Raw genomic sequence first — 14027 nt, 5'->3', positions numbered from 1 at the left:
TTAAATATTTTTCTTGAGTACTGTCTTTCAAGAAGGCTGAGATTTTAGCCATCTCAGCCAAATTGGAAACTTTCAATATCCATTCTTCTATTGTGGGTAATTGTTTTTTCTTCCAATATTGTCCAATCAACAGTCGTGCTGCTGTTATTAAGTTCAAAATCAACTTAGTCTCAATCACTGTACAGTCCGTTGTTATTCCCAAAAGGAAAAATTGCGGTAGGAACTTTATCTTCTTCTTCAGAACATTCTGCATAATCCACCAGATTCTTATCCAGAAAGACTTAATTTTCTTACAAGTCCACCATACATGAAAATATGTAGCATCATCACAATTACATCTCCAACATTTCGCTTGCATATCTGGATACATACATGATAATTTCTTAGGATCTAAATGCCATCTATCCATCAATAAATCTTCTCTAATTTTTTTATTAGTCTCTTTAATTTCTTCCCTAAGTTGATCCTTCACACCATGAATATTATTCATAATTTCTTTAAATCGCTCTTCAGAAACTCTATTCTGTTCCTTTAATATATCTTCTAAATTAGTTTCAGACCCCCTTCTCGTCATGGGAGCTTTTGGTGGCTTAGAAGCCATTTTAATTTAAGTAAAGTCTCTAATTAGAATTATAAAATCTCAAAGTCTCAAAGAGTCTCCAATTAAAGTTGTAAAATAAAAACTTTCACCTTGCCTCCTATGGAAAGCTTCTATTCAGCTAAAATCCACAAAGACGAACTTCGCTTTCTCTCACAAGCAGCCTCCAATCCACTTCCTCTCAGACGCCATTTCTTCCTTCACTAAGTTCAAGTGAGAAAAAGTTTTCCCCTTTTAAAAAGGAGTAGAAGTCAGCTCTATTCTTGCTTCCCCAGTAATCGATCACTTGTATTTGTCCCGTCTGCTTTAAGTTATTCAAAACGGAATCAATTGAGCAGAGGTGGGCGTTTTCCTCTTGTCCTGCTTAATTAACAGGATCGAGCCGAGTCTGGAGTGGGGCTGGGTTATGCAGGCACCCCTCCGAGACTCTGCATAAGAAAGCAGAGCCCCTGGGGCAATCTTCTGCTATCCAGCCGCTCTTGCTAATCTCTTTCACCCAGAGAAAAGCTTTGAAGCTGGCTAACAGCTGTTTCACCAGCTTTTACAGAATCTCAGTTCGGGACGCCATTCCAGGCGTCCTCCCGGGGAAAACGAAACCACCGGAAGCCCCAAATCATATCTTCTTGATACTTTGAGTTTTTTTCTTCTTTCCGTCTCCAGTTTGAACGTTCTTCCTAATGGTGCCTGATGATGACTGTGGAGGCACTGATTCATTGATCAGCTCACACTTAAGCAAAGTACATATTTTGCTACTGCTACTATTATCAGTAGTAACATCTTTTGTATTACTAAAGAAATGCAAAATATTCCTTTGTTTCTTTCACTCATCTTGGAAACCACTCGAATCTAAAAACGACATATGGAAAATCAGCTTGGGGAGCTGTGTTTTCCAGACAAGGCACTTTTTCTTGGCCTTTGAGTGGGAGGCCTGAGAGAAAGCACCTGCTCCAGGCACCTAGCCTGAAAATCTCTTTTGTGTTCCTTCTCTCAAGAAGCTTGGTCAATCTGAGTGAAGGAAAATGACGAATGGCTTGCCGATGTTGGTGGGAAAGTCGGTCCCATGACTACAGTAGTCACAGGACTGGCTGGTTGGTCATCCCAAAGCAGCTCCTCCACCAGGGTGTACCAGCCTGCAGGGGAGCTGGGTGCACCGGCAGGCCAGTGCACCCTGGTTGTGGAGCTGCTCTGGGATGACCAATGAACCAGTCCTGTGAGTGAGACTTCTACAGCTCTGGAATATGGGAACAGCCATGGGGGGCTAGAAATCTTTACCCTGGGGTGGTATATGCAATGCACAAAAAGGAGCGCAGCCCTCCCCATCTGGAATGAAATAATGGTGCTGTTGCAGCGGCGGGGGAGGAGGTGGCGCAAGTGAGCTGAAGTGGTGCTTGAGAAGGCTGGAAGCTGTGGGAGCAGTGCACTACTTTCATTTGCATGGAAACAGCATTCCATCTCGGTATATTTGTGCAAGGCAGCCCTTACTTCCTGCCACTTGGGACTCGAAATGGTAAACAACGTCTGGTTCAGAGAGCAGCCGGATTTTGTTCTCCGTTGCAGATGCCAGATCACCCCCCTGCAAGTGATCGTCTCTCGAGAAGTTCTCCCTGAAGTGGCGTAGGAAGCTTTGGTTGGGCTCCTCGAGAGACGAGAGCTTGCAGGGGGGCAATCTGGCAACCGCAACGGAGAGCAAAATCTGGCTGCTCTCTGAACCAGACACCATTTACTGCTTTGAGTCCCAAGTAGCAGGCAACAAGGGCTGCCTTGTGCCACTGGCTGGCGCAAATATACCGAGGCGGAATGCTGTTTCCACGCAAATGAAAGTAGTGTGCTGCTCTCGCAGCTTCCAGCCATCTCAATCTTGCGCTGCCCCCTTCCCTGCTGCCACAACAGCACCATTATTTCATTCCGGACGGCAAGGCCTGCGCTCCTTTTTGTGCATTGCACTTACCACCCCAGGGCACAGATTTCCAGCCCCTCATGCCGGTCCCATATTCCAGAGCTGTAGAAGTTTCACTGAAAGGACTGGCCCATTGGTCATCCCAGAGCAGCTCCTCCACCAGGGTGCACTGGCCTGCCAGGGAGCAGCCAGTTCCCCTGCAGGCTGGTACACCCTGGTGGAGGAGTTGCTCCAGAATGACCAACTGGCTAGTCCTGTGACTACTACAGTCCCACCCAGAGGCCTTGCAGAAGGAGAGATGTAGGCCCAAAAGGCAGCTGAACCTCCCTCCCCTCCGGGCAGCTGCTTGAGTGAGCGTGGCGAGCTCTTGGTGGGCGGGGTGATGTGGGCGGTGCAGCCACGTGTTTCTGCACATGGGCTGGATTAATTGCTCTCAGGGTCCATATCCAGCCCAGGGGCCATAGCTTGAAGAGTGCAATACAAAAAATGCAAAACTATGAAAATTTCTCCATGAACCACAAAATTTTCTCACGGACCACCAGTGGTCCACAGATCACCGGTTGGTGACCACTGTGCCAAACTGTCCAAATACAAATTTCAAAAGGACAAGATAGATTACTTGGGTTACCGAATGTCCCATGAGGGGGAAGTGATGGACCCAGAGAAAGTACGGGTAGTGCTAGAATGGATAGTTCCCCATACAAGGAAACAGCTGCAGAGTTTCCTCAGCTTCACCAACTTTTACAGGCATTTCATTCCATTGTTCACTAAAATTGCCCTTCCCATCATTAACTTACTGAAAACAAGAGAGGTGGACAAGCCAAAACCCAGCCAACCCCTAAAAAGGACAATGGAGTGCTAAGTGGCATTTGAAAAGTTAAAAAGCCTTTTTTTCTGCTGAACTGGTGCTAAGGCACCTGGACCCAGAAAAGCCTTTTGTCATCCAAGCTGATGCCAGTGATATAGCCATCGGTGCTATCCTACTGCAGGAGAACACACAGGGCCAACTGCAGCCTTGTGCTTACACCTCAAAAAAATTAACAGAGACTGAGCAACATTGAGCAGAGTGGGAAAAGGAGGCCTATGCTATTCAATGGGCTCTCCTCACTTGGCGCCACTTTCTGGAGGGGAGCAAGATCCTGTTTCAGGTGTGGACAAACCACAAAAACCTGGAGTCTTTAAAGACCCCAAGAAAACTGTCCCCTAAATAGGCCTGCTGGGCCCAGCACTTCCAAAGGTTTAACTTCACCTTCCACTACTTCCCTTCGGCTCAAAATAAATGGGTTCATAAGTAACATGTTAATGCTCCTAGGCTACTTAAACACTTCCATGCCCCCTACCCAGATAAACCTAATTAATAACTTGATCTTTCTCTCTCCTTTCTTATTTTATTTCTATCCAGGTGGATCTCTTCTTCTCTTAGGAGGGCAGTATGTCAGGACCCCATAGATCCCTATTGGGACACTGTTATTCTGGCGGGAGGGGGGAACCTTGATATTTTTATAATCTGTCATTTGCTTTGATCCTTCTTTACTTTGATGTATCTTCCTGGGAAAGGGAGGGGGAGGGATGAGCCTGGAGCCATCTGCTTTATCTCAGCTCCAAAGAAGACGAGAACGCTGCACCAGAGAACTTCTTATCACCATCTCATCTCGAAGTTCTCCCAACAATACAACACCTGGCAATTGACTCACATCAGACTGAGCAGTGGAAGGGGTTTTTGATGAACAACTTTTAACCTAACATTTTAGCATGGGAACTTTAGATCCTGCCTATTTCTTTTGCTATCGCTATCTTCCAATAAAAGTTCCTTTTGAAATGCTACCTGTTTCAAGAGTTCTGCTTTCTGAGGCAAGACCTTACAATTGGTTTCTAGCCTTTGCTCTGACTGGACTCCAAATAAGGAAAAGCAAATAAGAAATTTGATATCCTTAGCCTGGAAAAGATAGGAAAAATCTATGAAAACACTCTGTATATCCCTGAAAAGTGGTCCTACAGACAATGCTGACAATTTGTTTTTGATAATGCTCTTCCCCAGGGCATAGAACAGCGATGGCTAACCTTTCCTGGACCAAAAGTGCATGTGTGTACACATACATGTGTCTGTGCCCAACCCCCCAAAATGCAGTGCAGCCCCTGTGCATGCACCCTGCCCCCACACATGTGCCCCACCCCCAAGCATGCATCCCACCCTATGCATGTGCGTGTGGGCCCCCCATATGCGTCCCACCTCATCCATGTGCACCTCCCCATGTGCCCCGCAACCCACGCATGCATGGCAGATACCTGATGAGCAGCTGGTGGAGGGAGGAACATGTGCATGCACAGCAGAGCTGAACTGGCTCTCATGCTCATAGAGAGGGCGCTGTGTGCCACAGCTTCACCATTATGGTCCTCAAATTTACTGGAAGACAAATTTCAGAATATCAGTTCAAGAGTGAGACCAATTGACCAGGATTTGGTTTGCTTTCTTTCCTTAGCTGGGATTCAAGGAACAGGAAAATACCATCCCCTTTAATAACACTTAATGCAGCTGAATTCTGGTTCTGTAGGTTTTTAAATTAAAAAAGAAATAACTTATAATTCTACAGGGGAAAAGATCACTGTGCCAAGTAAGTTAGTACAGCAGCATGCAGAGAGCTGGAGCTGAAGCTAAGACTACACTCAAACTCTTTGATGGGGGGGAACCATTCAGGAAGTGGGGGCTGAGATTTGTTTCTTTTCCTAGTTATGGGGATGTGACATACAGATTTTGTTTTTAAAATGGGTAAACTCTATTTTGGAATTACACTGCCATTGTGTACACAACTCAAAACCAAAAGAACCTGGACTGATTTACAGCACTCAGTCAGCAGAATTCTGGAGAGATTTCTAAATCGTCAAAAACATACCAATTAGCCCACATTCCATTTCAGAATCAGCCAGTTCCACTGCATTTAATTTAACCATTACACAAGATTCCTGGGGAGGGGCTTTGATTCTTTTTTTGTTAATGCACAGGGGAACTATCAGAGGATTGAAAAAGAGCTGATATAGTAAAGGTAAAGGTTCCCCTCGCACATACGTGCTAGTCATTGCAGACTCTAGGGGGTGGTGCTCATCTCTGTTTCAAAGCCGAAGAGCCAGCGCTGTTTGAAGACGTCTCCGTGGTCATGTGGCCAGCATGACTCAATGCCAAAGGCTTTTTTTTTTTCATGGAACACTGTTACCTTCCCACCAGGTGGTCCCTATTTTTTGTATTTGCATGTTTACGTGCTTTCAAAACTGCTAGGTTGATAGAAGCTGGGACAAGTAACGGGAGCTCACCCTGTTACACAGCAGCACTAGGGATTCGAACCACTGAGCTGCCAACCTTTCGATCAACAAGATCAATGTCCTAGCCCCTGAGCCACCACATCCCCCTGCTGATATAGTACCAATCTACAAAAAGGAGTAAAAATGGATCGAGGAAATTATAGGTCAATCTGGTGACACCAATACCTGGGAAAATCCTGGAAAAGATAATCAAGTGGAGGATTTGTGAGCACCTAGAAATGAACAAGGTGATTACTGGAAGCCAGCATGGGTTTATTAAAAAGAGATCATGCCAGACAAACCTTATATCCTTCTTTGATAAAGTGACTAAATTAGTGAACCAGCAAAATGCTGTGGACATAGTACTTCAATCTGTAGCCAAGGAAAGCTCTTGGAGTGTATGGAGAGGAGCTCAATCTGAGAGTCTTTACCTTTGTAAAGGTAAATATTTGCATAGCAAATATTTTCAACTTACTTGCTGAAAATGTTAGCTTCTTTCAGTTAAAGTTGAGATTTCTCTCAGATGATATATCACTTTTGCAAAGGAAAGGTTTTGCTTCAAATGTATATTCTAAGACAAAGAGAAACAGATAACTTGAACTTACCCAAAATGTATAACCAATGAAATCTGAACTATATTTGGAAGGAAAAACTTTGTTCTCCCCAACCTTTTCTATTCAGATCATCTGTTGGTAATTACTCTCCAATCTTTGCTGAGAACTTGTGATATTTAATATTTCCTCAGCAGTTGAACAAATAAGCAATAATAACTGCAAGGTAGTTGACCACACGAGTAGAAAGATGTTTAGCATGAAAGAGGCAACGTACACATTGGTTTATAAAAACATCTGGTTTTTTTATTAGTAATTAAGACAAATCCTAGCTCTTGAAATCTGGGAGAATGGGTGCAGTGAAAGATTCTGCACGTGGGAGAGAGAGCTAAGCTTTAAATCCAGAAAAATCAAAGGGTTTTTATAAAATAGAGAATACTTATCTCAGACTTCATCATGTAATAATTCATTTCTGTTCTTTTACTATAAAGGCTATTTTCCAAATATTATGAAATCTAACTTGAGAAACATTTTCATTATATGCTTTTATTACATTTCCATGTAAAACAAAAAATAATAATCATAGATTAATATGTACTATAGATGTAATGGAATTTTGAAAAGAAAGGCAATGAGGTCGTGGTGAGAATTCTTTCTCTGTACATGGGTTTTCTTTTAAGATGATTGTGCATTGAGGCGCATGAGCTGGCTAGGGAATTCTGGGCACTGAAGTTCACACATCTTAAATTTGTTGAGCTTGAGAAACATTGCAGAGAATGTGAACCAATTTTGGGTTAATATGAATCGAATTTCTTATATCTTCATTCTTTGGACATGATGTCAGCATAGCATGATCTTAGATCTTTAATCAAAAAGTTAGACATGTGTAGGAAGTCAGATTGATATGGTCAAGCATCTTTTCTTTAAACATGTATGATGGAATGTCTGTGGCATGTCTGTAGCACCTGGAAGATATTTTCTCTGATAAAGTGGTCAGTAATTAGTGATTAGTACCTGATTAGTACTGGTGTCAACTGTCTAGTTCGCAAATCCAGAAAAAGAAACTGGGACATTATTTTATCAAGAGTATAAAGTTTACTGAATAAATCACATTGGCACAGAAATGAAACCATCTCTGGGTTTCTCACACAAAGCAAGCACTTAATTTCTCATTTCCCTATGGGCTACCCACAGTCCATTACGTCCACCAATCACTTCTGTTCATTTTGTTATGGGAACCATCTGCTCAGGGTGTCCTTGAGGTGGGAGTAATGTCTCATGGGAACCAATGATGTTTGGATGCCATTCCCCCTACCCTTTTATTCCATTCCATTCCACTCCCTTCCCTTTTCTTTGTCAAGCTGCAAGCGAAATGGAACATAGGTGAAAGTGCGATTTAGTCTTGACAATTTGATTTTTGCATATTTGCAGAAAATATGACTTCTGCAACAGAGTTGTTAATGCTTGGAACTCATTACCTGACTCCATAGTCTCTACAAAAAATCCCAAAATCTTCAACCAAAAACTGTCTACTATTGACCTCACCCCATTCCTAAGAGGACTATAAGGGGCGTGCATAAGAGCACAAAAGTGCCTATCTTTCCTGTCCTATTGTTCTCTTTATTATATCTAATTAATATAGCTATGCATATCCTTTACACACACACACACATATATATATATATGTGTATGTCTTTAGTTATTTGGGTTTTCTCCCACGTAAAATTGGAAGTGTCTTGGCGACGTTTCGACGAAGTATCGGCAAGACACTTCCAATTTTACGCGGGAGAAAACCCGAATAACTAAAGACCTACATACAAACACCCGCGAAAACCTCAGAAAACACACACACACACACACACACACACATATATATATATATGTATATGTATATATATATTTCATGATATGTTTTTCTTTTTTTTTTTACTATGACAATATTTATGTATACTGTTGTGACAAAATTAAATAAAAAAAATAAAAAAATAAAAAAAATTAGATTTACCCATAGGAGATGAAGGTTTGTTTATTTGTTGATTAGCATCATTGATGCTACCTAGCTGGGAATGAAATAACTGCAAGAAAACAACAAAGCTCATAAAGTACCAAGGTCCCCTCATTTCAAACCTGAGTTACAAATATTCTCCTTTAGATGTAGTTCTGTTTAGACTGGAATCCTAGCCACCTTCAGATTTCATCTAGATTTCACACTACATTTTCATTTTGTCTGCAAATGTGTGTTTTATTGTAACTGGTTCTATAGTGATTTTCTATGCTATGCTACATTTTGCTATTACATTTCTATGCTTGCACCAACATTCTCTGAAAAACAGCTAGGACAACTCCCAATGATCCTTGATATTTCAATATTCTAAAACCAGTCTCTATTCCCCATCGTTGCCCATTGTAGCCTGATGTCTTTTTCATTTTCTCTTCAATCTGTAAATATTATTAGTGCAATTTAAGAGATTCTCTTGGAGGCTTTATATTCAGTTGTCCATATGTACAGAGAATGTTTGGATATGGTTTGTAAGTAAGGATATACAAAACTTAACAAGGAAAGCCATAGAATATAGGAAGAACTATCTTTTCTAATGTTTGCAATGCATTAGCTCAGCCTAGTTTTCTTTTTCACGTTTCATCTTAGTTACTAGAAGTTCAAAAGACTCAGACTTAGACCTCCAGTCCTTGTGGAAACAGATATATCATTTCAGAACTTTGATTTTAAATATTGCTTACATATCTTCCCTCTACTTTCAGCACAAAAACATGTATATCCAGGATGAGCTAGTGCTAGATGAACAATGAACTGTTTAGTAAACCAAATAGTTTTTTTCTCTGAAAAATCATGTCAGCTAGATTTATAATATGTATTTTAACTTTTTCTTGGCAGGATTTAAAAAAAGGAATCTGGATGCTCTGGACATCCACATCTGTTTTCTTTCTGACATCTGAACTTCAAAGAAGTTACTGTGGTAGAGAAAAAGACACTGCATTTCATTTCCCTTCCTGGGCAAGCTACAGACTGATAAGCTAGGGTATCTGTTTAAAATTTCATTGTGTAAATCCACTTTTTATTTCCTCACTTTAAAATTGGATGCAAGAGTTAAGCTAATATCCAAATTTGAAATGTAGATTTATGTGCACTACATTGTATCCCAGATTTAATATAACTGAATGTTTATTTGAATCTCTACATTATAACAAAAGAAAGACATAAATATTTAAAGGCAACCTAAGCAGCTTATTAACTAATCGGGCCCTGGAAAAAAAGGACTTTCTATATCATTAACCTTTTTGTTTCTAACAAAAGTCCTAAATATTTATATTTAATTTTCTAAAAAACACTGGTTAGTATAAAAATGTGGTAAGAGCATATATTAGAATATTTTGTCTATCTGTCACTTTTTTTTTGTATTACATGGATATGGAATGTGGCATGCATGTTTTTGTCCTAAAACTGGGAATAGTAAAATAAAATGTGCTGATAAAAAAGAGTTTGCCCTTTTTGAGGTCTTTGTTCTCAACTCTTCCTTGTGAGGACACTTTCTATTATGGACCGATAGAAAGAAGTCATCAGCCATTGTTCCACCTGATTTTTTTGCAGGACTCTAAGGAAATGAAGTGTGCTGTTTTTCCAGGTAAGATCTTGACTAATAAGCGCTCCCAAGAATTTAAAAGAGGAAACCCTCTCCACATAGCCCCCCTCGATATACAGTGGGACAGGTTCCTCTCTGTGCTTCCGGAAATCTAGCACCATCTCCTTTGTCTTACTTATATTTATACAATGCAGCATTTCTTCTCATATGCAAGCATTTAGGATTGACACCTGGGGTTTTCATCCTGCTCTTTGGAAAAAGATTTCTGATCAAGAGGGCAATTGAAGTGCAATTCAGTACCAAGAATGCTTCAGTGCTGGCCTTACAGTTCAGCAGGTCATGACATTCCAATTTTAACTTCTGCAAAGAAAATTGGATAATGAATTCAATGGGGATTCCCTCCCTCCCTCTCTCTCTCTCTCCCTCTCTCCCTTCCTCCCACCCTCTCCCTCTCCCTCCCTCCCTCCTCTTTTCACTTTATCTTGTCTCATCTTAACTAATTTTTCCTGGTTATTTCTTTATGATTCAACCTTCACTTCTGTGACTCCAAATTTGCCAGTCAAGAAAGTGTTTCATACATCATTTTGTTCTTCCAAGTAGAACATAGAAGAATAGGCTTGGAAGGGAACTTGGAGGTCTTCTAGTCCAAACCCCTGCTGAAGCAGGAGACTTTATACCATTCTGGACAAATGGTTGTCCAATCTCTTCTTGAAAACCTGTAATGATGGAGCACCCACAACTTCTGGAGGTAAGCAGTTTCATTGATTAATTATTCTCACTTCTCCTTGGTTCTAGGTTAGAGCCAGTGGTGGGATTCAAATAATTTAACAACAGGTTCTGTGGGCATGGCCAAGTGGGCATGGCAAGGTCATAATGTGACTAGTGGGTGTGGCTAGGTCATGTGACTAGGTGGGTGTGGCTAAGTGGTCATGTGACTGGGCGTGCAAGGCCAGGTCATCATGTGACTAGTGGGTGTGGCTAGGTCATGTGACTAGGTGGGCGTGGCCAGCTCGACACCATTTCTTTGCCCTAATTACTGTTTTAAATATAAAAAAGACATACCAAAAGGTACTTTATATGTATTTAATACTTAAGTAAGAATAAGACGTACACAAAACTAGCTTTTGTTACAAGAGTTTTTCAATATGAATGAAAAACTATACAAAATTATACAAGTTTTACAATATGAAAAGTATTTATTCAAAACTACACAAGTTTTACTATATGAATGAAAAACTAATTATTCAAAACCATACAAGTTTTACAATATGAATAAAAACTTTATACAAAACTATACTATACAGTTTTTTATTCATAAGTTTTACAATATGAATAAAAAACTTTATACAAAACTATACTATACAAGTTTTACAATATGAATAAAAACTATTTATTCAAAACTACACAAGTTTTACAATATCAATGAAAACTATACAGAACTACACAAGTTTTATCATAATAAAAACTACAAAACTACACCAGTTTTACAATACGAATAAAAACTTCATACAAAACTATGCTATAAAAACTATACAAAACTACACAAGAACTTTACAATATGAATAAAAAGTTTATACAAAACTATTCAAGCATTTTACAAAAAATAAAACCTATGTTAGGTATCTCCAAATTGCTGCTTGATTGGCGTCTTCCTCACTTTCACTTTTTTTCAGTTTTATTCGAGCATCATCAGCTGAGTGATTTACTCGTAACCATTTTACTATAGGAATAGGGTCCCAGTCCTTTAGAGGTAGGCCAATTAAACTAACAGTCATTATGTTTGCTATATTGGAATCGGGCGATTTCTCGTCTTGGAACATATGACGTTCATTTTTGAAAAACCCCTTTCTGCTTCTGCTGAACTTACAGCAATTGTTCTGACAATATTTTTAGCTTTTTGAATACTGCCAGGAATGGCATAGTTCTTGGAATCTTTTAAAACATTTTCTACAAAATCCCGATAATCGTTAATATTAATTTCATAATTAAAAATGTCACTAAATTCAAGCAATTGTTCTTCAGCTGCTTTCCATGGAACTATTACTTCGCCAATATTCCAGTAATCTGGCTCCAAAAAATTGAGAAATTGTAGTTTGTTCTTGTCTTGAAATTGGCTACCTGTTTTTAAATGTTCACAATCCATTAGTCTTTTATTCAAATTTATTATAATGATTTCCAAAAGTCTTTCCCGAGGAAGTCCAAGAAATCGGCGATTTTCTACAAATTTTATACTTCTGAAAGTGTCTGAAGTAAGTAATACATCAACTTTTTTTTCATATACACCCTTTTCCTTTCTAAGCATTTCAAATGCTTTAACAGATCTTATTACAAGTTTTTCAGCTTTTATTATGTCTATATTTCTTGCTTGCAATGCCGTTGATAGAAGAGCGATTTCATTTAGAATGTCAATCATCAATGCCAAAACATTCATAAAAAATATATTTTCAAGACGGGCAGCCATACCCGAGTATTTTTCATTTGTATGAAAATACTGATGTAGCGCTGGATAAGCACGCCACACAGCTAGGGTTGACCTTAAACTACAGGCAGCCCATCTTGGTCCCAAAACTCTACCAAACTTTATTATTTCAATTCCAAGTTGTTCAGATATTTTGGTAAGTTCAATTTGGTTCTTATTGGATTGATGAAAAATAGTATATATTTTATCAATAAATATTTTAAAAGGATTTACTTGCTTTATTTCCTTTATGGAGTCATCTAAAACAAGTTGAAGATGATGATTTAAGCAGTGCCATATTATTATGTTTGGGAACTCTTTGGCTATTCTAGTGCTAACTCCAGATTTTCTCCCAAGCATAACACTGGCACCATTGGAGCAAAATGCTATTAAATGTTTTTGTAGATAGTTCTTGGTAAATCCAACATTTTTTAAACTGTCCATAACTGAAGAAAATATTGTCACTGCATCTTGTTTTTCTAATTCCAATTAGCTCAACGAAAATTGTTGGTGAGGTAACTGAATCCTCAACTTTTAAGAAAAGTATAACAACTGGTGTACAAGATATCGTTGAGGCTTCATCAATAATTAAACATATTTTCAGATTGTTTTCAATAATTTTAGTAAATATTTCATTTTTAATTTCTTTTGCAATGAAATCTACTATTTTCACTGCAGTTTTACATGAATGTAATCCTATTCCCATATCCAATCCATTTTTAATTTGCAATTCTATCTCATCTTCTATATCTGAAAATGGCTTACATCTTTGTGCCAGACTGTAAACTGTATTAAACACTCTACAAGTAGTAGATAAATACTTCTCAGTCATCTTATCGATTGCTTTTGTCATAGAATCCTGCTGACATTGGTTTAAGGTCTCTTTACAAACATTGTGTGCATTTGATGAAAAATGCTCCTTCATTTTTTTCCTAAGAGAGGCTTGTTTTACCTCTTTGTTTTTTCCTGATGCCTCAATTTGAAAATGTTTCCATTCTTTGGAGAGATGACTGCTTTTCTCTTTTATGGAGTCATGTTTTGTGCAATACACGCAACCTAACTTTTTGTTCGACACTTCCAATCCATCATATTTTTCTTTAAAACTCTTGTATTGTTGCACTGTCCAGGATTCAGGGAGACTATTTTCAATTTTGGAACTATCTATTTCAATTGATGTGCTGCTTTTTCCAAGTTGGGGTGACTGTTCTGTATCATCCAATGCCAAATCTGATACAACTGGTTCTGATCGTGGTTTCTTGCTGAAAAAATCTGTCAAATTCTGTTGCCTTTTCATCCTGTTAAGGGGCTACTGTAAAAAAAATATGTTTCAGTGTGGACTCGATTGTGGTTGTAAGTTTGAGGACTAACTGTACATATGAGACAGCGACTTTCCAAAAGACGGTGGGCACAATTCTAGTTCCCCCTAATAGGATTCCCCCTTCCGGACCTTTTGCAATCCCCCAAAGGATCAAAGAAAACCAGATTCCATACAGCTCTGAACGCTTAAGGCAAACTAAAAACAAGTGATCCTTGCTTAATGGCCAGTTGCTTAGTGAGTGTTCTAATTTATGACTGACCTCCCCAGAGCTACTTGACCTGTTTTTGGAGTTTTGACAGCCACACACACACA

General features: G+C 39.2%; 1 protein-coding gene across 1 annotated transcript; it reads right to left on the bottom strand.

Annotated features, from left to right (window-relative positions):
* Positions 1-11466: 11466 nt before the first annotated feature.
* On the bottom strand, positions 11467-13014 carry LOC131203342 (E3 SUMO-protein ligase KIAA1586-like). Its single transcript, XM_058193445.1, has one exon. The coding sequence runs from the start codon at positions 12839-12841 to the stop codon at positions 11723-11725; it is 1119 nt and encodes a 372-aa protein (XP_058049428.1). The 5' UTR covers positions 12842-13014; the 3' UTR covers positions 11467-11722.
* Between the last annotated feature and the right edge of the window lie 1013 nt (positions 13015-14027).

Source organism: Ahaetulla prasina, chromosome 8 (genome assembly GCF_028640845.1).
Source record: "Ahaetulla prasina isolate Xishuangbanna chromosome 8, ASM2864084v1, whole genome shotgun sequence".
In the NCBI taxonomy this organism is placed as follows: Eukaryota; Metazoa; Chordata; class Lepidosauria; order Squamata; family Colubridae; genus Ahaetulla; species Ahaetulla prasina.
This window is presented reverse-complemented; position numbering and strand designations above follow the sequence as displayed.

What these genes read in the sequence shown, in the direction of transcription:
- LOC131203342 (XM_058193445.1), bottom strand. Translation starts at nt 12,841, where the DNA reads ATGGACAGTTTAAAAAATGTTGGATTTACCAAGAACTATCTACAAAAA.